The following is a 24,568-nucleotide window of genomic DNA, read 5'->3' on the forward strand; positions in this document are numbered from 1 at the left end:
CTAAGGGGTTTAATATAGGTTTAAAATTGGCTTAAGTGACTTGAGTCTATACTAACTTAAGTCACTTAATCTAGCTCAATAAGGGGATTAAGCCTTATTGAACTTCAAATAATCAATTAGCCTAGTCTAAGGAGACTGTTCATAAGCTCTTGTGCAACCTTGCATTTTTACCATAATGCCTTTATGTATACATGTGAATAGAGAACTTAGTTAATTTTAATAAACCATGCTATCAAGGAATACAAGTTCAAGCAAGGACCACTAAGATAGAGAGATAATATTTTTCTGAGTCTCAATGGATCTTGTTCAAGCTCTTAATGTATGGTGGCACAATTTTGAGGGTATTTTGGGTTTCTAATTCATATATGTGTTTAAATGCATTTTGGTAAAAATGAAAGGCTATACTAGATCATATGAATGCTTTTTTTGGACTAGGTTAATTAATTAGTTAGAGCCCAATAGGGTTAATTAATTAATTAATTAGGACCCAAGTGGGCTAGATTACGTGATCCATAACTAAGTTGAGTTCAAGTCACTTAAGCCCACAAAAAAGCCTATGTAAACCATTAAGGGTTTCAGAATTTAGTTTTTACTCTTTACTTCGAGATTTCAAAGAAAAAAAACCTAACATTCCCTTCTAGAGAGAATATCACCCCCTCTCTTATGCCTAAATCCTGGAGAAAGAAAGAGTGATTAGGGGGAAGGCTACTTAGTTGGCGAGGTTTACAATTTACTCTATATGACTTCATCAAATTGTAATTGATATGGGAACATCCAAATCACATGTATGATCTCTATTCTCTCTAAATCTACATTATTTATGGCTTTTATTGCCATGTTTTTCCATTGCAATTAAATTTAGAGAGTTTTAGGACTAGTAGCATGCACCTTAAGTGATCTAGGGCTAAGAATGCCTCTAAGATCATATAGACCTTGGTGTTCATAATAGTTTTAAGGACAACTTGTTTAGTTGACCTACCTCACCAAATATTCTTTTCAAACTAAAATGAATATATAACAATGGCAAGAGATATGTGCTACTTTTAATGATAAATTATCTTCTATGAAATTTTTTAAATATTTATTCTCCAAATTGAAAATTCGAGTATAATAAGGAAACTTTCATTTTATAAAAATTCTGAAAATTTGAATGCTCCTTATTGAATAAGCTAATACTTAATTTTTAAAGATTTTCACAAATTATTTTAATGAATTTTAAAATCTTAAAAAAAAATTTCAAAAAGCAACTTTAGCTCTTATAATTCAAAATTCCTTATAAAAATTGTTTTTATATGAATGACCTTACTAGATCGTAAAGGCATCCTTACTAAAAATATTAAGCAGTAAAGTACTTCATCTTATAATGGACAAGCTCTTGTAATGAATTTTGAATCATATTGTAGTAAGAGTAAATTGCAAGGGAGATATTATGATAGAGGAGAAGATCATTTGCAATCACACTTCTGGAGAGATACAGAGTGTTACTACTACCACAAAAAGGGACATATATATATATCATAATGTACTATAAACAATTGACAAAGTACCTAAAAGCAATGAAACAACTTAAATCTGAAGAGACTTCAAATTTTAATAATATTGTTAATGAAGATTTTGATAAGAAAGTTGATGTTCTTTTTTTTATATATATAATTGATGAAAATTTGGTTGACCTTTAGATTTTAGACTTTAGATATTCTTTTCATATGTGCCTGATAAAAGCAGTAACTAGTTTGATACCTTTAAAGAACGTGATGCTAGTACCAGTCAAATGACAATGATTCAAGCTCCAAAGTCATTAGGATTGGTATAGTGAAAGTGAAGATGTTTGATGATGTTGTGAGGACATTGACTAATGTTAAGCATGTTCTTAAGTTGAGGAGGAGTTTAATTTCTTAAGGGGCTTTGGACACTTCTAAGTTATGTTTTTTCTATATATATATAAAAGTACTATCAATATTAATAAAGGTACTTTTGATAGGTATGAAAGGAAAAAAAATGTGAAAATTTTATACATCTTGCTTAGAAAGGTAATTTTAGATTGAGCTATAAAGGTAGAGTCATGTCATGAATAATCTTTTGTTAATGTTAACAAATCTGTTGTCCCATTCTTCTACCCTTTCCCGGGAGTCGATGACTATTCATAGCTATTACCTTGACACCAAAGAAGAGTTCGACCCAATGCTTTATTTCTGTCCTAGTTGATCCTGATTCGACATTAGAAGTATATTGATTTTTCCCCAATAACCGAATACTTTTGTCTGTAAATACTGCATATTTGATTCCATCCATAAATCTATTTTCTTCCCTATGAGTTCTAGTCTCAATAAGAATGCTAGTTCTTACTGTTCATATGTTATGATATGAATATACCACACCAATTTGTTATGTATGGATGATGAGATTCCATTGATACAAAGCCAATTCCAATAGACTTATTGGAGGGTCCCATTGGCGTGCATCCAGTAGGAATTGAACCCACCAAGATGATCAAGACTTTATTTTAAGCTAAGAGTACTCATTGGAACAAGGATAAGATTAATTGCAAAAGGAATGAAGTTATGAAAAAAACAAAGACGATTTCTCGTGTCAAGTTCAAAGAGAGTTTAAACTTGACAGTATTAATTTATATTATTCTCATTAATTGTGTATGTTGATATTTGACTCAAATTATTTATTTTTTATTTTTAGGAAAGTCAATATTTGTAGAGTTTATGTTTTGGTACATTACATTTTTTACCAGGATTACGAAACCGTTGATTTAGGATTAACCAATAAGACTTTATAAATTTATGGTTTATATGTGACTTCTACAGAGAAAAAAAATGATAACATGGGCAAAGTGTAACGAAAGATAAATAAATAATGTATCGAGTTTTTGGCAAAAAGAGGTTGAGAGAGTTACGGTCTGTATTTCTGAAGTTTATTAATAAATTTGATTACTGTTGAAGTGGTAATCTTGTTACTTATGTAATTATGTACTCATTTATATATTGATATATTTGTTTATTTGTGTATTTGTTCATTTATCATCTTCTTGATGTTATACACAATGTATTAAAAATGAGACCGGCCGGTCCAACTGACGGTCAGACTGCTCCACCAACTAACTTACCTTAGTACTTAAACATATAATAGTACTGGATATGTATTGTATATAACGCAATGGTTTTTTAAGATTCCGATGTGGGACTTGGGGGATTTTGAAAATAAGCAGACTCCATGGTGGTAAAAACCGCGAATCGGCTGGTCCAACCGATGGTCAGACCGTCCCCCCAATTGGCTTACATTAGTACTTGGATATGTATTGTATATATAACGCAATGGTTTTTTAACATTCTGATGTGGGACTTGGGGGATTTTGAAAATAAACAGACTCCATGGTGGGGGCTTGAACAATCACTTGTCATTCACAAAAGGAGTAAGAAGCCATTGTGGTAGGCAAAGCTTTTATTATATAGCATTGTAACGTTTATATGTTAATGCTTTTTCCAAAATTTTATAATATAAGATATTTAAAGAAATACAACTATTTAGTTATTTACATTCAAGTGTATTTTTATAATTATTATTAATAATAAGTATGAACATACTATAATTAATTAATATAATATTTTTTAAATTTTAAAATAATAAAATACATAGATAAGCTTAAATATTATTTTTTTTTTTTTGTCTTAGATATATCTTTATATTAAAATATTTACATATTTTATTTAATATATTAAAATATTTATATTTATCATTATAATTTAATTTGGAATATCAAATTTTAAAAATAAATATTATTAAAAAAATTATTATTTTTATTTTTATTTTTTAAAATTAATTTTAATTTTAATAAAATATAAATTATATATTTATGATATTACCGATTCACATATCAATCACCAATTCAACCATTTAACTGTGAATCAGTAACTTTTTTGAATTAATGACCAATCGAGTTTTGAAAACATTGGTTATATATAAAGAGAGAATATAATTTTGTTGAAAAAATAAACAAAAGGAGATTGATCGTGTATATATAAGTGAAAAATCGGAGGACAGATATTCATATTGGAATACTTAATGATAATCATAGTTAAAAAGAAGATCTTGTTATTTTTATTTTTATTCATTTAGTTATTTATTTATTTATAAAATTTATTTTAAAATAAATCGAAGACGATATGATTTTGTACATCCAATGAAGCATTTTACTAACTTGGTGGATTCATTTTGGCTTACAACGAAATAAATAAGATAATTTTGGTGATCAACTTATTTTTTGACATAGAAATTCATTTTAATATAGATAGTCATTATTTTAGCTAATCAATTTATTATTCTTATTTTATTAAGAAAATTGCAATATTCTTTATTATAAGATAATTTTGACATAAATTTTTCAATAATTTTGACAAGAAAAAGGAGTAAGAGAGAAATAATTGTATTTGTCATATTATTTACTTTCATCTAAGAAAATAACACATTTGTTTGAAAGATAATTTTAATTCAATAAATAAAATATTTTCAAGAACCGGTTCCTATCACCTAGCTTTTAGTCAAACCATTTTAATAAATGGTTATTTGATTAAAAAGGTTTGAAAATTCAATTTTGAAAATCTAACCCTTCATCCTTTTTTTGGCCTCATTTTGATAAAAATGTCCTTATTGTTTTCTTGTAAAAATAATCATTTCTTTTAAAACATATTGTAAATACCATAAATAATTAAAGACATTTATATAAAAAAAATGAACTACTCTTCAAACAAAAAGATGAGAATAGATAAATTCACAAATATATGGGGACTATTTTATCCCTTTCAAGCAATTATTTATTTAATATAAAAAAAATTCTTTACTTATTTATTTATTACTTATTCAAGTTGTTTACTTATTTGAACATTTGTTTACGAAAACATTAGTATGTAAAACTATGAAGACTGAGATTAGTGTTATACTTATCCAATCAATAAGTAATGATTGATTTAGTTCATTCTAATATGTAAGGACCTTCTCTAATTTCTATAAAAAGAGGGTCTCGATATTATGTTTCTTTCATTGGTGACTATACTTGTTATTATTGGGCTTATCTTATGAAACATCATATTTATTTTTTACATATTTATAATGTCTTTCAAACCTAGATTTGGCTAAGGAGCATACTTCCAATGCATTCTATGAATTACTTGCTTCACGTGGAACTATTTAACATGCTTTTTGTGTTGGCACTTCAAAGTAGAATGGTGTAGTTACGAGGAAACATAGAGACATTGTTAAAAGTGCTCGCTTTTTTTATTGTTTGCATGTTCCTGGTGAATTTTAAGGGGAAGCAATTCTTGCTATAATTCACTTAATTAATAAAATCTCATCGCCATGCACTTTTGATCTATCACTGTTTTAAAAGTTATATGGTTATGCTCATAATTACTCTTCCTTAAGAGTCTTTGGTTGTACTTGTTTTGCCCTTCATTCTTGTGTAGAGCATAGTAAGTTATACTCTCATTCTACTATTTATATTTTTCTATGGTATGACAAAGATCAAAAGAGATATCATTGCTTTGACTTGGTTAGCAATAAATTATATGTATCTCTTCATGTTTTATTCCTTAAGCATATACCTTTATTTTCTATTCCTATTTAGTTTCATAATGTCTTTAAGTTTGAATTTGTTCACATTGATCCTTTCTTGGATGATACAAATAGTTTTCCTACAGATATTGATACTTTGATTCTTGATCGTCGTGCTCCATCCTCTCCTTCTATGGCTACTTCAACACCTTTTGAGATTGTGGATCCTTCTCCCACACATACTTCTCAATGGCTTTGTAAGTCTACTTAATTACCAGATTTTGTTTATTCCTCTTATTTGAATTCTTTTACATTCATTTTAACTTTTATTCACAATCTTTATAAGAGTCTATCTTATAGAAAAGTTGTTCTTAATCATCTTTGATAGCAGGCTATGATTGAGGAACTTTCTACTTTACATAAGACTGAAACTTAAGATCTGGTGCATTTATCACCATGTAAGAGTACAATTGGTTCTCATTGGTTATATAAAATCAAAACTAAGTCTGATGGTTTGATTGAGTAATAGAAAACTTGATTGATTGTTAAGAAGTGCTCTCAACAATATGGTATGAATTAAAAGGAGGCTTTTGCTTCTGTTACAAAAATGACTCATGGTCATACCCTTATTGCAATTGCCTCTATTTGTCGATGGCATATATCTACTATGGAGTTCTCTCAATAATATTATACAGGTTAAAAAGTGACTTTTGCTCATATTATAGAAATGATTATTGTTCATACTCTTAGTGTAGTTATCTCTATTCATCAGTGACATATATCTTGGATGAATATGAGAGTAGAGATGAAACCCACATTGAATCAACCCATTTTGAGAAGAAATTTTGTAACTCAAAAGATGATTTACAACTCAACAAACCATAAAAAATTCTTCAAACTAAACACTTTGAAAATAGGTAAATAACTTGAAGCTTAAAAAAGGCCACCTTGCTCTTACAACCATGTTTCCCTCCCCTAGAAAAAGGCTTAAATACTAGGGTTTTAAAACCCATCACACAGCTGAGATCTAAACAAAAAAAAAAAATATCGCAAATATGATTGAATCCTAATCAATCAAATGAGATTATGAAATTCTTGGTACAATAGAAACCGTTGCACTTTACTTTAATTAATCAATAATTGATCCAAATGTTTTAACCTTAAAACTAAAAACCTTTAAGCTTCAACTCTAATTTTCAACAGAGACTAAAAGTTTAAAACCTGGTTGATTTATATATGATATCATCCATCACCTCAAAATCACTTATCTTCTTTAGCAATCTTCAATTACAAAAACTTTGGAAATGATAAGAGTCCCAGGAAAGATTTAAAGAAATTGAGGTAGGAGAACATAATGAGAATTTTGACTCGAAATTGTCAATACACAAATAAGCTTATAGATTTCATCATTTAGGCAACTCTCATTGATCACGAATGGAGCATGGATGGATTTATGATAGCCTACAATAAAAGGAATTGAGCATGCACATAAGCAAACTCTTGTTAATATCAAAATCCCATTCAATAATTGGCATAATCATCTTAGAGTGTGTTTAATAGTGATTTTAGAAATTGTTTCTAATTTTTCTAATACTTACAAAATAAAAATTTTCAAGTCTTAAAAATTCTAGAAACATTTCCTAAAATCACTGCTAAACACACTCTTAGTCATCCAACATAATCATCCTAGTCATCTATCCACCAAAATAATTCAATATCTAGTCAACATCTCAAACACTCTGCCTCATACTCCATGTTGTCATTTTGCCTAGCAAAAATACATCCATGTAAACTCCAACAGAAGATTATCAAATCTATAGAATTTAAATTAGATGGAGAACATTCGGATAAAAAGTTAAAAACTATCCTTCAAAGTAAATTAACCCAAAGAGAGCTATCTTCCTCTGGTTCATCCATAAAACAATCATGAATCATGTCCATGCCACTGCAAGTTGCATATGCCCACCTGGGTCAGCCATATATGTTTTAAGGCCCAAATGGGAACAAGTATATTTGCCAAAAAGGAGCATAGGGAAGCAACTTTGAGCATAAACGCCCATTTTCCTCTTCTTCTTTTTTCCTGATTTTACAGGGAAAGGGCCATGGTAAAAGACCAATTTCAGAAATCCCAGACAAAGCATTAAGTCTTGCCATGGTATAGACCAGCTATTTAAATGTGGTTCATAGACTTCTGTTTGCTCATCTATACGAATTATTCAAAATTAATTTGAAGGTATTTCTGATAAACATTGTCTAACCAAATCTTTCAAAAATAAGAGATTTTGGGACCATTCTTTCATTTTAAAATTATAAAGGTAGATACATTTTATGTATCATAAGGCCTTATTCCACATTGATATCCAAAATCTTGGGGTTGTCACTGGCCTTTGGAATGGTTATATACAAAACTCCATCTTTGACCTCTGCTTTAATCTTCTCAAATTGGACATTCTCAGGCAATGCAACCCTGCTATTGTATCTGCCATAGCTCTTTGCAGACCATGCTCCCTCATCATCTTCATCCCCATTTCCTTCAGTCCCACTCATCTTCTCAGCCTTGATGACCAGCATTTTCTCCTCAACCCACAACTTCACATCATCCTTGGTCATACCTGGCATGTCAAACCTTATCTTGTACTCTCCCTCATCTTCTTTAATCTCCCATGGAGTCCTTCCCCTACTGTAACCACCACTCTCACTGGGCCACCCACCACTGTAGGCAAGAGGGTCCTCCATCATCCTCTCCATCGTCTCCATCATCTGCTGTACAGTCCTTGCTGTTGGAAACCTATCCCACAACCCTGCAACATCCATACACAATCAGTACAATATGAATACCCATTACCATATATGATCAATTAGAAAATACAAGTTATGAGACGAATTGCTTATAAATAAATAAATAAAACAAGAAAGTTTACCAATGGGTGCAACTTGAGGGGCTCTCTTCTTTTGGGGATTATGTTTGCCTGCCCTCCGCAAGTGGTCAAGATTGTCTCTTCCCTCAGTTGCCATGGCCTTGATGCCACTGCACTTATAGCAAACCCTATTTGCTTGGGGAAACCTTGAAAAAGTAACAGCGGCTGTGGTTCTCTCACATGGGAAAGGCAGACAGATGTTGCAGAGGTTCGAAAGAGACTGAGACATGTTTTTGGTGCAAAAATCGAAGTGGGATTTCTAGGGTTTTGATTGAAAAGAAGGCTTTCGATTGATGGAATGGAGGGTTTGTGAGGAATTTAAAGGAGAGAGTAGACATTTCTGGAGACAATGTGTAGAAGTCACCAGACAGGGTTTCTGGAGAACTCTGGAAGACCATTCCATGGATAAGGTTTCTAATGGGCATTTGAGAACTTTGAAACGGCGTCGTTTTCCTGACTCTAAGCGAAATTTCCACAATACGCAGGATGCCCACGACTGAATCGGGGATTCCCCATTATTTTCCATTTTTTTAAAATCATTTTTGTCTTCTTTTGTCCTTTGGATAATATTATTACTTAAAATCATACCATTGACCTAAAAATGTTTTCCAAGAGACCAAATATTTTATGATTTTATAAAATTGATAAAAAAAAATGATATTGGAATTTTTTAAGACTACATATTTTTTAAAATTTTATTAAATTAATAATATCTTGTATGGGATTTTTTTTAGAAAATAGAAATCCAAATCCAAAGCCAAAAAAAAAAATATATTGGACCTATTTAAGAGCTATTTTTTAGAATAGTTTCCTATTTTTCAAAAAAAAAAAAAAACACTCTTGGCAAAATGGAAACTATTTTCTATTTTTTAATTTTTAAAAAATAAAAAACAATATGTTTTAAAAAAATATCTTTTATTTGTTTTTATTTGTTTTCTAAGGGTTCTTTTAGGAAATAATTATGCAAACATGTAGAACGGTTAAAAATAAAATACTGGTGTGGACCCACGTTTTTTATGTGTGTCCCCAAGAATTTGTGAAAAATATTGATTTTGAAAAATACTTACCTCCACTAATTTTAGTTTTTAGAAAAAATTTATGACTCCTTATTTGAAAATTTGAGTTTGGATTAAAAAATTAGGTTACCTATTGTGGTGGCCTAGGATGAAAATGTGTATATATAAACACTAAAGATTATTTTATTAAATAAATTAATTTTAATTATTTTATTTTTGCATTTGAATTAATTTAATACCAAAAATATAAAAACATAAATTTCCCTCTTTTTTATATAATTGTAGACCCTTTTGGAAGTGAGGGGGGCTCGAGGAAGTTTTTTTTCTTCTCCTTCTCTTTTTGCATGACATCTGTAGAAGAAGAGAGTGGGGAGACCTTCCCATGCATGGCTTGAGACGTGGACAACCAGCCAGAGGCATGGCTGCCCAGGAGAGTGGTTGGGGTCTCCCATGCTATCTGATGTGGGGGAATAGGAAGGTGGCTGAGAGTTTTTGGAGGAGGAGGACACAAGAAAGAGGGGGATGCAGCTGAGGGCAAGAGGAGAGCGAGACGTCTGAGAGAGGTGGAGGGGGATCCAGAGAGAAAGGAGAAGCCCAAAGAAGGAGAAGGGAGAGGTATGATATTTACCATGGCTCTTTGAACTCATTTGATGTATATGATCTCCTTATTTTTCTCTTAATAGTTTCGAGTAAATATCATCCGATCATATGTTCCGTTTCATGATTCATAACTATGGTTTGGATGCTGCTATCTCTTCATATTTTTTTGGTTTGTTTGGAGAACAATGAAGCTCTGTTTTAACCACCTCCTCATGGCCATTACCATGCTCGTCATCCACCCCCAATACCCACAATGTCACGCACCAACATACTAGCTCCATTTCATCACCATCCCACATTCCATGCATGGCCGTCACCCTCACCCATCTTCCCCATCACCTTTTCTCTCTCTAGTCGCCATACTCATCCCTCACCCACATGCGCGGAACCTGGTATACCTGGCTGCCCACCATGCCCGCGTTCAGCTCGCCTCCACAGGAACCCCCAAAGTCGCCCGTCTACACACACGTGTGTCCCATGCATGCAAGTCGCCCCATCCCTTTTTTTTTTTTTTTTTTGCGTGCACTGCGTCGACCAGGCCCCTGCTCCTCACCAGCCACCATTACCCACTCCAACCATGCGGGTATTCGCACCAGCCGCCATGGCGGCGGCATCTCTTGGATGCTACAGGACTGCCGTCGGCGGTGGGAGCTCCCTCTGAGGATGATATCCAGGCATAAGGGCAAGCTTTGAAGGAGATGATGCCTTGGGCTTGCCCATATTGGCCTTGAACTTGGGCTTAAGTTGGAGCCCAAACCCAAGCTCTTGGTGACAGGTTTGGGCTTGAGTTGGAGCCCAACCCAAGCATGTTGATGAAGGGCCCCATGCCCCCTATGCTAGCCACCCTCATTGGCCCATGCCCACATCAATTTAGCCCATTAGGTTGCACAAATCCTAAATAATTCTCTTAAAAATCTATAATTTCTATAATTAATTAATTCAATCATTCTCTTTTATTTGTTATCTTATTCTATTTCTATCAATTTAGTTTACTCAACTTAAAAGCAATTAAAAGACAAAGTATTAAGGTTGAATATCCTTTTCAAAATTTAAAATAACCCATATCTTATCTTCCCTCCTTTAGTTATGTCTAATCACCATATATGAAAATTTTCGTATAAATTAACTTATGTTGGTCTCGATAAATTTGCTACATTCTAAACTTTACATTCTATTTTTCAAAACAAAGGTCCGTAATTAATTTTTCAAAAATCCTATGTCGTAATTTAATCTTTCAATCCCAAAAATACTACAATTTGTCTAAATTCTATTTTCATCAATTAGAATTATCATCCTATATTCATCTATCTATCTAGTCTAACCCTTCAAAAATCCCATGTTTTAATTTAATTCTTCAAATATTTGTTTAAATCTTATGTTCATCAATTAAAATTATTATCCTATATTCATCTATCTATCTAGTCTAATCCTTCAAAAATCCCATGTTTTAATTTAATTCTTCAAATATTTGTTTAAATCTTATTTTCATAAATCGAACTATTATCCCATGTTTATTTAGTTATTCAAAGCCTAATCCTTCAAAAAAAAAAAAAAAATCTCATGTCTTAATTTAATTCTTCAAATATTCGTTTAAATCCTATGTTCATCAATTAGAATTATTATCATCTAGTCTAATTCTTCAAAAATCTCATGTCTTAATTTAATTTTTCAATCCTAAAGATCCTACAATTCGTTTAAATTTTATTCTCATCAATTAGAATCATTATCCCATATCTATTTAAAGTCCAATATTTCGAAAGGCCCATGTCCTAATTTAACTTTCAGAAATTCCATTGTTCGCCTAAACGTTATTTTCAGTAATCAGAATCCTTATCCCCTATCTATTTATTTATTTAAGTTCCAACTCTTCAAAAATTCAACGTCCTAATTTTCAATCTTAAAAATTCCACTATTCATTTTCTATTCGTTTAAAATTTTGTTAGGCACTAACCCTATCTCTTGATAGCACATTGTGGCTTATCGGCCAGGTACGCATCCACTCCCTTTCTGGTCTTTCTATGTGCATGTTTAGATTCTCACATGTGCATGATCACTTTGAGTATTCATTGATTCCCTCATCAGTTGTCATGATTGCTTCATTTTATTAGTAGAGACCCAACTTTAGGGACTTAGAGGGGTGTTACGGTCTTTGTCGTACCTTCCCGATAAGTAACCTGACCCCCAAACCCGATCCGGTTTTTCACATATCACCTTTTCCAAAATAAGGAATCACACTTAGGGTTTTTATTTCTTATTTTGTTTACCCTTTAAAAACAAAACAAAAATAAGTGGCGACTCCAAGTCATTTTCTTAATCAATAAAAATCATTTTTTGAAATAAAAATCGAGCTCACCATCGAGTGGAAGCGCATGAGCCGAAATGCGGGGTCCACAATAATCTATATATTTAATAAAATATAAAAATATATATAAATATTAAAAAATATATACATATTTTATTATTTATTTGATATAATTAAATACATTTAAATTAAAATGTATCCTAATTTTAATATTAAATATATTTTAAACTTAAACATATTATCATATTATTGTTGTAAAATAATATTATGTAACTTAATAATAAATATATACTTATAAAATTTATATTTTTTTTAAAAAAATATTTTTAAAATATCTATTTGTACTTCTTATATAATTGTTTATAGTATTTTTTTATTCAATCTAGTAAAAATAAACAAAAGTCTATATCATTGAATACATTTAAATCAAAATGGATCCTAATTTAATATTAAATATATTTTAAAATTAAACATGTTATCATATTATTGTTATAAAATAATATTATACAACTTAATAATAAATGTATACTTATAAAATTTATATTTTTCATTGACACATACAATTTTATTAGCAAATATGATAAATTATATCATACATATATTAAATTCTTAAACAAAACAAATTTAAAAATGTTTTTCTTATATTTTCATAAATTTTGATTAATTTTAGGTTTATGTCAATATATCCGTAAAATTGAAGTAGATATTTTCATCATTGACTGTAACATCCCTCTACGTATGTATACATACAGTCTTTACTAAATGAATAGAGAGAATTGTAACAATTAATTAAATTAATCATGGGTACTAAAAAAAATCATACAAAGAAATATGTACAAGTCCCGAATAAACATCAAATTAAAAAAAAATAGGCAAATTAAATAAAGAGAGAAAGACATGAATCGATTTATTAGGTTAATTAGAAAAAGATTAAAAAAAAAAAAGGTCTTGTTATTTCAAACGTCACAACGTAATTTTAGGTGCATTAAGAACAATTTTGAGTTAATAATTTTAATTTATTTATTTAAAAAAAAAGTTTCATTTTATTTTCAACAAATTATATTTAATTTTTATTTTAAAGAAAATTAATTATACTCATGATTATTATCAGAATTTATTAAAAAAAATTTCAATTTGACAATAAAAGTGATTTTTACTTGCTTTTACGAGAAAAAAAATGAATTTTTATGATTTTATTTAACAAAATATTTCAATTTGATATCTATTTACAAAGGAGCTAATTTCTTTACAAATTTTATTGACAAAAATATTTTCAATCTAATTTTATTAAAAATTGATTTTTACAACTTCAATTTGCAAAAATGATTCTCGTCTTATTCTCATTAAAAGGTTATTTAAGACCTTCATTTACAAAAATTACATTTAATCTCATTCTAATTAAGGAAATAGAATTTATTTAAAAATATATTTTTTTTTGTACAATTTTATTAAAAAAATAAAATTTTGGGCAATTTTATTTAAAAGCCAATTTTTTGAACGATTTTTATTAAATAGATAAATTTTTGGACAATTATTATTAAAAAAAAAATTGAATTTTGTTAAAAACAATTTTTTATTTTTTTTTCTAAAAGCATTTTTCTGAATTTTTATTAATTAAAAAAAACTTTCTTTTATTAAGAAGAATATTTTAGAACTATTACTTTATTAAAACATATTTAATGAATTGTTCCTCTTATTTAAACACAATTTCTAGTTTCTTTGATATTTAATTTGGTACACAATGAGTAAATATATACAAATAAATATTTATAAAAAAAAAAAAAACAAGTAGAAGTGGGAAATAAAATATACACACAAATAAACTTACAGCAAGTTCAATGCCCCATTTATAGCCTTCCTGAGTAGGAAATTCGGTTTTCTACGTGTCATTGATTCATACTCAGTGGAATGAGCTTATGCAAAGCAAAAATAAACCCAACAAAAATATCCCATTGTTGTAAGCCTTAGTCCAAAATTCCAGATTAATGGTTAATATATAAACATAATCAACTAAGTCCCAAATATGACAAATCAAAATAAATTTTATTAAACCTAAATTTAATATCTCCTAATTGAAGTCTAATTTAATATATTAACTTAAATCCAGAATCAAAATCAAGTCAAATTTAATAACACAACTCATTCTGATCATCAATCAATCCAACAAATTTCACTCATAATAGATTTATCCAAAATTCATATCAATTAATAAGTTCACATTAATAATAGACAAGGCAAAAGAAAATAATGTCCCAAGTCTAATCCAATAAGCTCACATAAATAACCAATAAGAAATAAGTCCAAATCCAAATAAAATAAACAATATATAATTGGCCTAATCCAAAGATCTCAAATTAACAAACAAATGCAATATATCCATAAACTTAAATTCTATATCCATAAATAATGCTCCCTAAAGATCAAGGATTAATAATAAATAAGGAAATAAAACTTACCCAATTGCAAAAAGAGAAGAAAGGTGATAGTGGAGGTGCTTGTAGAAAAATGGGTGAGGTGAGAGAGAAAGTGAGGGAAATGGAAAAATGAGAAACGGGAGGATGGTTCGTCGAAAATGGCATCGACATCACGTCGCTGGCAATGGCAATGGTGACATTCGTTGGGAGGTTGATGGGCTTTTCAGAAACAAAAAATAAAATAAATAAAAAGAAAAAGGAAGAGTAAAAAAATGAGAAATTGAAGGAAGAAAATGGGAAAAGAAGAGGAAGATAAGGGAAAGGGTCGCGTGTGGTAGTCTCTGGAAGTGAAAGTGTGAAAAAAAAATGGGCCAAGAAGAGGAAAGAAAAAAAAAAAAAAAAGCTAAAGAAAGAAAGGAAAAGAAGTTGCGGGGCGAGGGGGTGGGGCTGTGTGTATTGTGGTCATGAGGTGGTGTCACGCCCCAAAACCCACTCCAAGGGCGTGACGGTCATTTCACACTTCAAACCCGAAGGCTTACAGTGTAACCTGACCCAAACAATTATCTTGTAATCGGAAGTTATCAATTACCAAATACATGTTCAAAGTAGCGGAACAAAATCTAAAATCCTCAAAATTCAATTTCAATACTAAAACATCCACTATCCAAAATCCATTGTCCAAATATTTGCAAACTTAAACAATTCAAGTACTAGAACAAATTTCAAAATCTCCAAAACTCAACTTTGATCTAACATAAAATTTGAAGGATCAATATCCAAATAACTTCCAAATACCAAAAGATCCAAATGAACATAACTAACAGTTAAACAAAATCCAACATAAAATCCTAAGTCAAATCCTAATGATGACCATTTCTTAGCCTAGCCATCACTCCTCACCCAAACTAAGGGTACCTGAAAAGTAGTCAACTAATGGGAATGAGCTCACAGCCCAATAAGGAATATTAATGCAGTTCATGGATCAAACATTTCAAACTCACTTGCAAAATAGGAGATATTGTAATAAATCATTTTCATAAAGCTGTGAGTAAATTTTTTTTTTTCCAATACATTCAAAATTTCTAACTATATGTATTTATTTCTAATTCAAACAATTTCATATCAAATTCAATCAAAACATTCCAATAATTTATTTACTCTAGTCATCAAACATCAAAAGGTGCCCAGTTAGGTGGGACTTTTCAAATGAGTGGCTAGCCTCAAATTGTTCCTTTAAGGTGGGCGGAACCAAACACTACTAGTACTAGTAACCTCTAACCGAAACCCCTAGAGGTTGGAGTTCAAATCAATTACATTCCCCACCAAGAAATGTAAAGGTCAACTATTATATCTCATTGACAAGGGTCAAAAGTCAACTATTATATCCCGTTGACAAGGGCCAAACAAACCAGAGTCAAATATTTATTTCATTTATTCAAATTTACAACATATAATATCTCCACAATTTATTTGTCAAAAACATAATATAAAATTCTAACATACTTTTCATGCAAAACAGGTTTGATCCGTACATAAAACGAAATATAACTCAAACGTTTTCAAATAATGTATATATATATATATATATATATGTAAATTTTTTTTTAAAAAAAAAGAATTTAACAGTTGCATTAATTTCCCTTACCTCAAAAAAAGTCCTCAAAAACTTTGGAGAGAAATAATCTTGAAAATCTACTATTCACCTAATCAAATATAAGAGGAATAAGTATTACTATTTATTTAAAATTATAGATTTGACAATCCTAAAATTTTAGGTATTCAAATTAATATATTTTTTTATTATGAAGGGTAATTCAATCTATTCATATTTTAAAAATTAATAAATTTATAATTCATATAAAATTGAATTTATTTATTATTATTATTATTATTTTATTTCTTGGGACACAACTTAATTAAACTATAATTTATTTCAATAATTAATTTCTATGTTATTTATTAACTTACGCTCATAATTATAATATAAAAAAAAAATTTACTTCCTTTTTATTTAAAACTTCTATTCTCTCTCTCATATATATATATATATATATATATATATATATATATATATATATATATATATATATATATATATATATATATTTCATTCTTGTGTGCACATGCGTCCTCCATTTTTTTTTATTCCTTAAGTCATTCTCCAATTCCACAGTGTGCACATGCGTCTTCCAGGTTTTTTTTTTCCCTTAAAAACTTAAGAATTTCCAATTTCCAACAATAAATCAAAATCTTAAATTTTCACTATTTTGATATTAAAAAGAATTAAAAAAAATAAAGTAACCTTAATCTAGATTTGGGGTTTTTCCAAAAAAATATATCTAATGTGCTTGAAATTAACTAATGAATCTAAAAAAATAATCTAGGGGTTAGAATCTTACCTATAAAGGTTTGTTCTTCAAACCTTAAAATCTGACCTCAACTTCACGTTTTCTGGAAACTCTCTACGAACAAGAACGCGATTCAGAAAATAACAGAAAGAAGAGAATTTTCTATTTATACCTAGGGTATTATTCGTAAAATTACATTTTCACCCCTCTTCCATTTTATTAAATTAATTAATTAATTAATTTAATATCATTATTATGAATTTCCTAAATTACCCTTTTTAAAAAAAACTTGGGCGTTACAGGTGAGGTGTGGGCGAGAAAGAGTGGCTGGAGAAGGTGGAAAAAAAAAGTAAAATAAAATAAAATAATAAAAGAAGTCAAATCCAATCGGATTTGAAATATAAGAATAAAATTATCCTAAAAAAAGGAAAAATAAATGAGACAAATGATATAAAAATTATTTTTAAAAATTTTAAAATATTTTAGGTTTTTAAATATACTTTTCTTTTATAAAATATTAAAGAATAATTTTAATTTAAAAAAAAAGAAAGAAAAAAGACAGTTTTTTAGAATTATTTTTTAAAATAATTACGGTAGTGACTAATTTGGTGGAAAAGTAAGCTTATTTTCTGCCCAAAAATTAGTGAAAGAGAATGTTAGGATGGTGAAATGGTATAGTTTATGGTGCATGAATGCAATCGAAGCTAACCCCTTGGTGAAAGATTGGTTTTAAATGGTATTTTTAAGCGTGGAAAAAAAATAGTATAAGTAATACAACAAAAGATAAAGAAAATTTTAATCTTTTTATGGAAGAAAGAAGAAATTTCTTAAAAGAAATGTATGAGCTGGTTGAGACTCTTTTCGAAAATAATATTTAAAAAACCCTTTATGAAAATAATTTTGTAAAAAAGGATTTTGAAAATAGTTTTGAAAATTATTTTTATGATGTTACTCAAAAAAAAAAATTGTTTGAGAATTTGAAAATATTTCAACTTATTTTTCATATCTTCAAATATTTCTTAAAAATAAATTTTATCTATATTTTTTTACTTTTAATAATTTTTTTATACTTATATAATATTTTGAAATAACAACAAAAACAAGCAAAAACATTTTAAATATTTTCTCATAAAAAAAAATAAAAATAAATAAAAAAAAAAAAAACCTTATCTTCAAAACTAATGGCTCACATTCAATCTCTTTCAATTTCATTAAATGTTAATGAAATTTACATTATTAACTTTATGATTTCATTCCTCATATCCTTAGTTATTCCCATTCCAAAAGAGTAAGTGTGAGCTTGCATTTTTCATGTGTGTCTAGATGGCGAGACTTACTTTTTATTTATTTGTGAAATTTTTTATTTTTAGAAAAAGACTTGGAGTCGCCACTTATTTTTATTTTATTTTTAAAGCAATAACAAAATAATAAAGAAAAACCCTAAGTGTGACTCTTGAAGGAAAAATAGGTATGTGAAAAACTAATTCTGGGTCCGAGAGGCAGGTTACCTATTAGGAAGATACGGTGGTGAGTCGGAGCACACCTCTAATACATACGGTCTCTACTAAATGAATTAAGAGAATTGTGGTAATTAATTAATTAATCATGAATACCAAGAAAAAGAAAAACAAATCACACAAATGAATATGTGCAAGTCATGATGAAAATCAATATACATAAAAATAATGGTCAAATCTAATTATAAGAATACACAAAAGAAATAATAAGAGGATTATGAAAAATGATTTATTAAAATAAAAAAAATTCAAGAAATTTCAAAGGATTTTGTTCAAAACAATTTTGAATTAATGATTTCAATTTATTTATTTAAAAAATATTTTCTTCAAGTGATTGATTCAATTTCATTTGTTTTCGATTTTTAAAAAAGTTATTTACCCTTATTATTGTTAAAAGAATTTATTAAAAAAATCTCAATTTGACCCATAAAAAAATTCTTACTTACTTTTACTAGAAAAGAATTAATTTTTAAACTTTATTTACAAAAATATTTCAATTCAATTTTATTCAAAGGGAATTGATTTCTTTACAAAGAAAATATTTTCAATCCAATTTTATCAAGAAAAATGATTTCTAAAACTTCAATTTGCAAAAATGACTTTTATTCTATTCTTAAAAAAAATATTTAAATCCTCTACTTCTAAAATTTACCTTTAATCCTATTTTAATTAAGGAAAAAGAATTTATTTAAAAATCATTTTTTTGGACAATTTTATTAAAAAATAATTTTTTTGAATTTTATTAAAAACAATTTTCTAGATTTTCCTAAAGACACTTTTCTAAATTTTTATTTTAAAAAACACTTTCTTTTATTAAGAAGAATAATTTCTAAACTATTATTTTATTAAAACATGTTTACTGAATTGTTCCTCTTATTTAAACAAAAAATTTTGTTTGTTCGACATCCAATTCTATACACAATAAGTAAATATATACAAACAAATATTTACAAAAACTAATAAAAATAAAATCAAATAATAGTGGGAAATAAAACGTGTACTCAAACAAGCTTACAACAAGCTCAATGTCTTCCTATAGCTTTTCAATTCTCACTTTCTTCCATGAAATTTCATGCACCACGTGTTATAAATTAGTACTCAACCAACAAAATTGCATAATGGATCCATGTAAAAACAAAAATAACCCAAAATGTAAATATTCAAAGATGTACAAAATCCCAAACAAATATTCAAACTCAAATTCAAATTTCAAATTAGTTCAAAAAATTTCGTCAATTAAAATGAGCCCAAGTTACTATAAGTCTTAGCCCAAAATATCCAAATTAATAACCAAAATACAAACACAATCAACCAAACCTAAAATTGGATACTAGGCCTAAATTTAATATTTCATAATCCAAGCTTAATTTAATATAGGTCATAATTGTCCCATGACCAAATTAAATAGTTCAAATTGGCCAAGCTTATATCAAATATTCAAGTCATCCAACAAATTTCACCTATATTGTGGGCCCAAAATTCATATCAATTAACGAACCCACATTAATAATACACATGACCAAAGGAAATAATATTTCAAGTCTAATCCAATAAGTCCAAATAAATAACCAATAAACAATAGGCTCATGTTCAAATAAGATAAACAATATGTAATTGACATAATCCAAATATCCCAAATTAATCACCAAATGCAATATATCCACAAACCTAAATTTTATATCAAAATACAATACATTGTAGAGATGAAAATTTTATTATAGGGGAAATCATGTAACCATACACCAATTAAAAAAAAAATGAGATTTTAGAACTTTATTTTTTTCTTTTCAATTTTAATGTAAAATGGGAAAAAATATTGTCCATTCATGTACTCCAATAATGCTTTCAAATTTGTTTCACAATTACCCTCATAAGTAAGGACAAAGTACATACCAATTTAATAGGGGAACTTGTGTTTTGATGGGATCATTTGATAAATATATGGTTTTTGAAATCCAATTTTATGAAATATGAAAATCAGATTTTAATATGAAAAATAATATTGTCTTCATGCACTCTGAGTCAGCCCCCTTTTTTGTGCCAAGATTGCCATTCCCCTTCCGATCTCCATCACCGATAAAAAAAGAATGGGGCGGTGGCGGAAGAAAAAAAATCCCCGTTTGATCCCCAAGAAAATCCATCCCCCATTCGATTTCCGGGAAAATTCATCCTCGTTTGATTTCCGAGAAAATCCATGCAAAACCCCCAAGGAAAACCAAAAAAATTGTTTTTTTTTTTTTGCTCCTTGTGCTTTTTAGATTTGTTCTAGGGGTCTCCATCACCGATCAAAAAAAAGAATGGGGGCAACGGCGGCGGTGGCGGAGGAAGAAAAAAAAATCCTCGTTTGATCCCCAAGAAAATCCATCCCCCATTCGATTTCCAGGAAAATTCATCCTCATTTGATTTCCGAGAAAATCCATGCAAAACTTTCAAGGAAAACCAAAAAATTGCTTTTTTTCTTGCTCCTTGTGCTTTCTGGACCTGTTCTAGGGTCTCCATCCCCCGTTCGATTTCCGGGAAAATTCATCCTCGTTTGATTTCCGAGAAAATCCATGCAAAACCCCCAAGGAAAACAAAAAAAAATGGTTTTTTTTTCTCCCTGTGCTTTCTAGATTTGTTTTAGGGGTCCAACCCCCATTCGATTTCTGGGAAAATTCATCCTCGTTTGATTTCCGAGAAAATCCATGCAAAACCCCCAAGGAAAACCAAAAAAAAAATTGTTTTTTTTTTTTTTCTCACTATGTTTTCTAGATCTGTTCTAGGGGTTTTGCGTGGATTTTCTCGAAAATCAAACGAGGATGAATTTTCTCGGAAATCGAATGGGGGATGGATTTTCTTGGGGATCAAACGAGGATTTTTTTTTTCTTCCTCTGCCACCGCCGCCGCTGCCCCCATTCTTTTTTTTTTTTTTTTTTTTATCAATGATGGAAACTTTGATTGGTGATGGAGACCGAAGGGCAATCTTGGCACAAAAAAGAGGGTTGCCTCAGAGTGCACGAAGACAAAATTATTTTCCATATTAAAATCTGATTCTCATATTTCATAAAATTGGGTTTCAAAAATCACATATTTATCAAATGACCCCATCAAAACACAAGTTCCCCAATTTAATACCACCTGACAAGTACATGTGTCATTTATTTTTATTATTTTTCTCATATCAATATATCTCACTTATCACTTGTCACATTCCTACTTTTTTCAATTTTTTTTCCTTTCTTGCCACCATAATCTATTGTCACCTATTGTAGTTTTTATTATTATTTTTCTCATTTTCCATTATATTCTTTTTAATATGCTCATGTATTTTCTCATAAAACTTCTTTAATTTTAATTTTTCTTTACTCTTTGATTTCTCCATATTTATTGATTTTAATTATTTTTTGACATATTCAACTTAAAATGATAATATATAATAAATAGTTAATATAACAAATTAAATAAAAACAAAAACGTATAATGGACAAAAATGAAAATATTATCCCACAAATAATATACCTAATAATTTTAAATATTAATTATAATAATACATTTAATAAATTAAGGTTTAAATTTAATAATTCTATTTTATTATTTAGAAGTTTATGATATAAGATTTTTTATATTAATACTAAACAAAAGATTTATTTATTTTTTAAATTCTATCACATGTAAAAGTAAAAAATATCTTTGTAATACTATTTTGTTATTTACATTATTTTTCTTTTAATTTTCATTTTAAATTTATCATATCAATATCACAATAAGTGATAGTGTTTTTATCATTTTTCTTATGATTTTAATTTGATTGTGGATCTAACTTTTTGTTAGGTTAAAATCTTTAATTTTTAATTAAAATAAAATATAAAAGAAAATAATATTTTCATAAAAAAAATTGTATTTAACCTTTAATATTAATTTCATAAAAAAATAGGTACATTCTTAAAAAAGTTAGGTAAATTCATGCTTAGGAAACCGAAACCACTATCATACTTATCATGGTGTATATATTCCTTTAGGACCCTTGATAAGTCATTGAAAGTCCTCGCCCATCCCAAAACGAGCTTTGCAATCCTAGGTATATCCATTCTTAAAGGAACCAAGACCCCTATCTCCATTCTCATGGTTCATATATTCCTTTGAGTACCCTCGAGAAGGAATTGGAGGTTGTTCCCCACATTGGAACGGACATTGGAACCCAAGGTACATCCTAAAGATAATTTGGTACAATCTTTACAAAATTTGGTACATCTTTCACAAAATTTGGTACATCCTTAAAACAATTTGATACATTCAATCCATGAGCTACCAAAACCTCTAAATTTTTACCCATGGTTCATTTATTTCTTTAGGGATCTTTAAGAAATAATTAAAGATCGTTCCATACTCTGAAACCCTAAGTACATCCTTAAGGAAATTTGGTACATCATTAAGAAATTTTGGTACATCCAATTCCCGGGCTATCAAGACCTATATCTATCTTCCCATGGTCCATATTATGCTTTGAGGACTCTCAGGTAGTGATTGGAGGTCATTTCCCTTCCTCAAAACGAACATTGGCACTTTTGGTACATCATTCACAAAATTTGATACATCATTTACAAAATTTGATACATTCTTCACAAAATCTAGTATATCCTTAAAAATATTTGGTACATCTAATCCTTGATCTATCAAAACCTCTATCTTATTACCCATGGTCCGTTTATCCCTTTAAGGATCTTTGGGAAGTGATTGGAGGTCGTTCCCTACTTCGAAACGAACTTTGGAACCCTAGGTACATCATTGAGAAAATTTGGTACATTAAAGCATTGAGCTAACGAGACACCTATCTCCCTTTCTATGGTCCATTTCTTCCTTTGGAGAACCTCAGGAAGTGATTTGAGGTTGTTCCCTACCTCAGGACAAACTTTGGCAACCTTGGTATATCCTTACGAAATTTGATATATCTTTTACAAAATTTGATACATCCTTAAAAAAAATTGATACATCTAATCCTTGAACTACGAGAACCCTTATCTTATTACTCATGATCCGTTCATTCTTTTAGGGATCTTTGGAAAGTGATTGGAGGTTGTTCCCTACTCTGAAACAGACTTTGGAATCCTAGGTACATCATTAAGAGAATTTGATACATCCAATCCTTGAGCTAACGAAACATCTATCTTTTTTCCCATCCATTTATTCCTTTGAACAGCCTTAGAAAGTCATTGGAGGTCATTCCCCACTTCGGAACAAACTTTGGCCTTCTTGGTAGATCCTTTAAAATATTTGGTACATCATTTACAAAATTTAGTACATCATTCACAAAATTTGGTACACTCTTAAAAAAAATTTGGTACATCTAATCCTTGAGCTACTAAGACCCCTATCTTATTACCCATGGTCTATTTATTCCTTTAGGGATCCTTGGGAAGTGATTGGAGGTCGTTCCCTACTTCGTAATGGACTTTGAAACCCTAGGTACATCCTTGAGAAAATTGATACATCCAATCCTTGAACTAATGAGACACCTGTTTCCCTTCATATGGTCCATTTCTTCATTTGGAGACCTTCGAGAAGTGATTGAAGGTCATTCCCCACCTTGGAACTGACTTTGGAAACCATAGTACATCATTTACAAAATTTGGTACATCCTTAAAAAAAAATTGGTACATTCTTAAAAAAAATTGGTACATCCAATCCTTGAGCTACTGAGACCCCTATCTTATTACCCATGACTCGTTTGTTCCTTTAAGGATCTTTGAGAAGTGATTGGAGGTCATTCCCTACTCCAAAATGGACTTTGGAACCCTAGGTACATCCTTGAGAAAATTTGATACATCAAATCCTTAAGCTAATGGGACACCTATTTTCCTTCCCATGCTCCATTTATTCATTTGAATACCCTCAAGAAGTGATTAGAGGTTGGTCTCCAC

General features: G+C 29.3%; 1 protein-coding gene across 1 annotated transcript; it reads right to left on the minus strand.

Annotated features, from left to right (window-relative positions):
• Positions 1 to 7,792: 7,792 nt before the first annotated feature.
• On the minus strand, positions 7,793 to 8,780 carry LOC117911151 (small heat shock protein, chloroplastic-like). Its single transcript, XM_034825366.1, has 2 exons — positions 8,478 to 8,780; positions 7,793 to 8,357 (listed from the first exon to the last, which is right to left on the minus strand). Exons 1-2 carry the CDS (start codon positions 8,701 to 8,703, stop codon positions 7,900 to 7,902), a joined length of 684 nt encoding a protein of 227 aa, XP_034681257.1. The 5' UTR covers positions 8,704 to 8,780; the 3' UTR covers positions 7,793 to 7,899.
• Between the last annotated feature and the right edge of the window lie 15,788 nt (positions 8,781 to 24,568).

The sequence above is a fragment of the Vitis riparia genome, chromosome 1 (genome assembly GCF_004353265.1).
Source record: "Vitis riparia cultivar Riparia Gloire de Montpellier isolate 1030 chromosome 1, EGFV_Vit.rip_1.0, whole genome shotgun sequence".
Taxonomy (NCBI): Eukaryota; Viridiplantae; Streptophyta; class Magnoliopsida; order Vitales; family Vitaceae; genus Vitis; species Vitis riparia.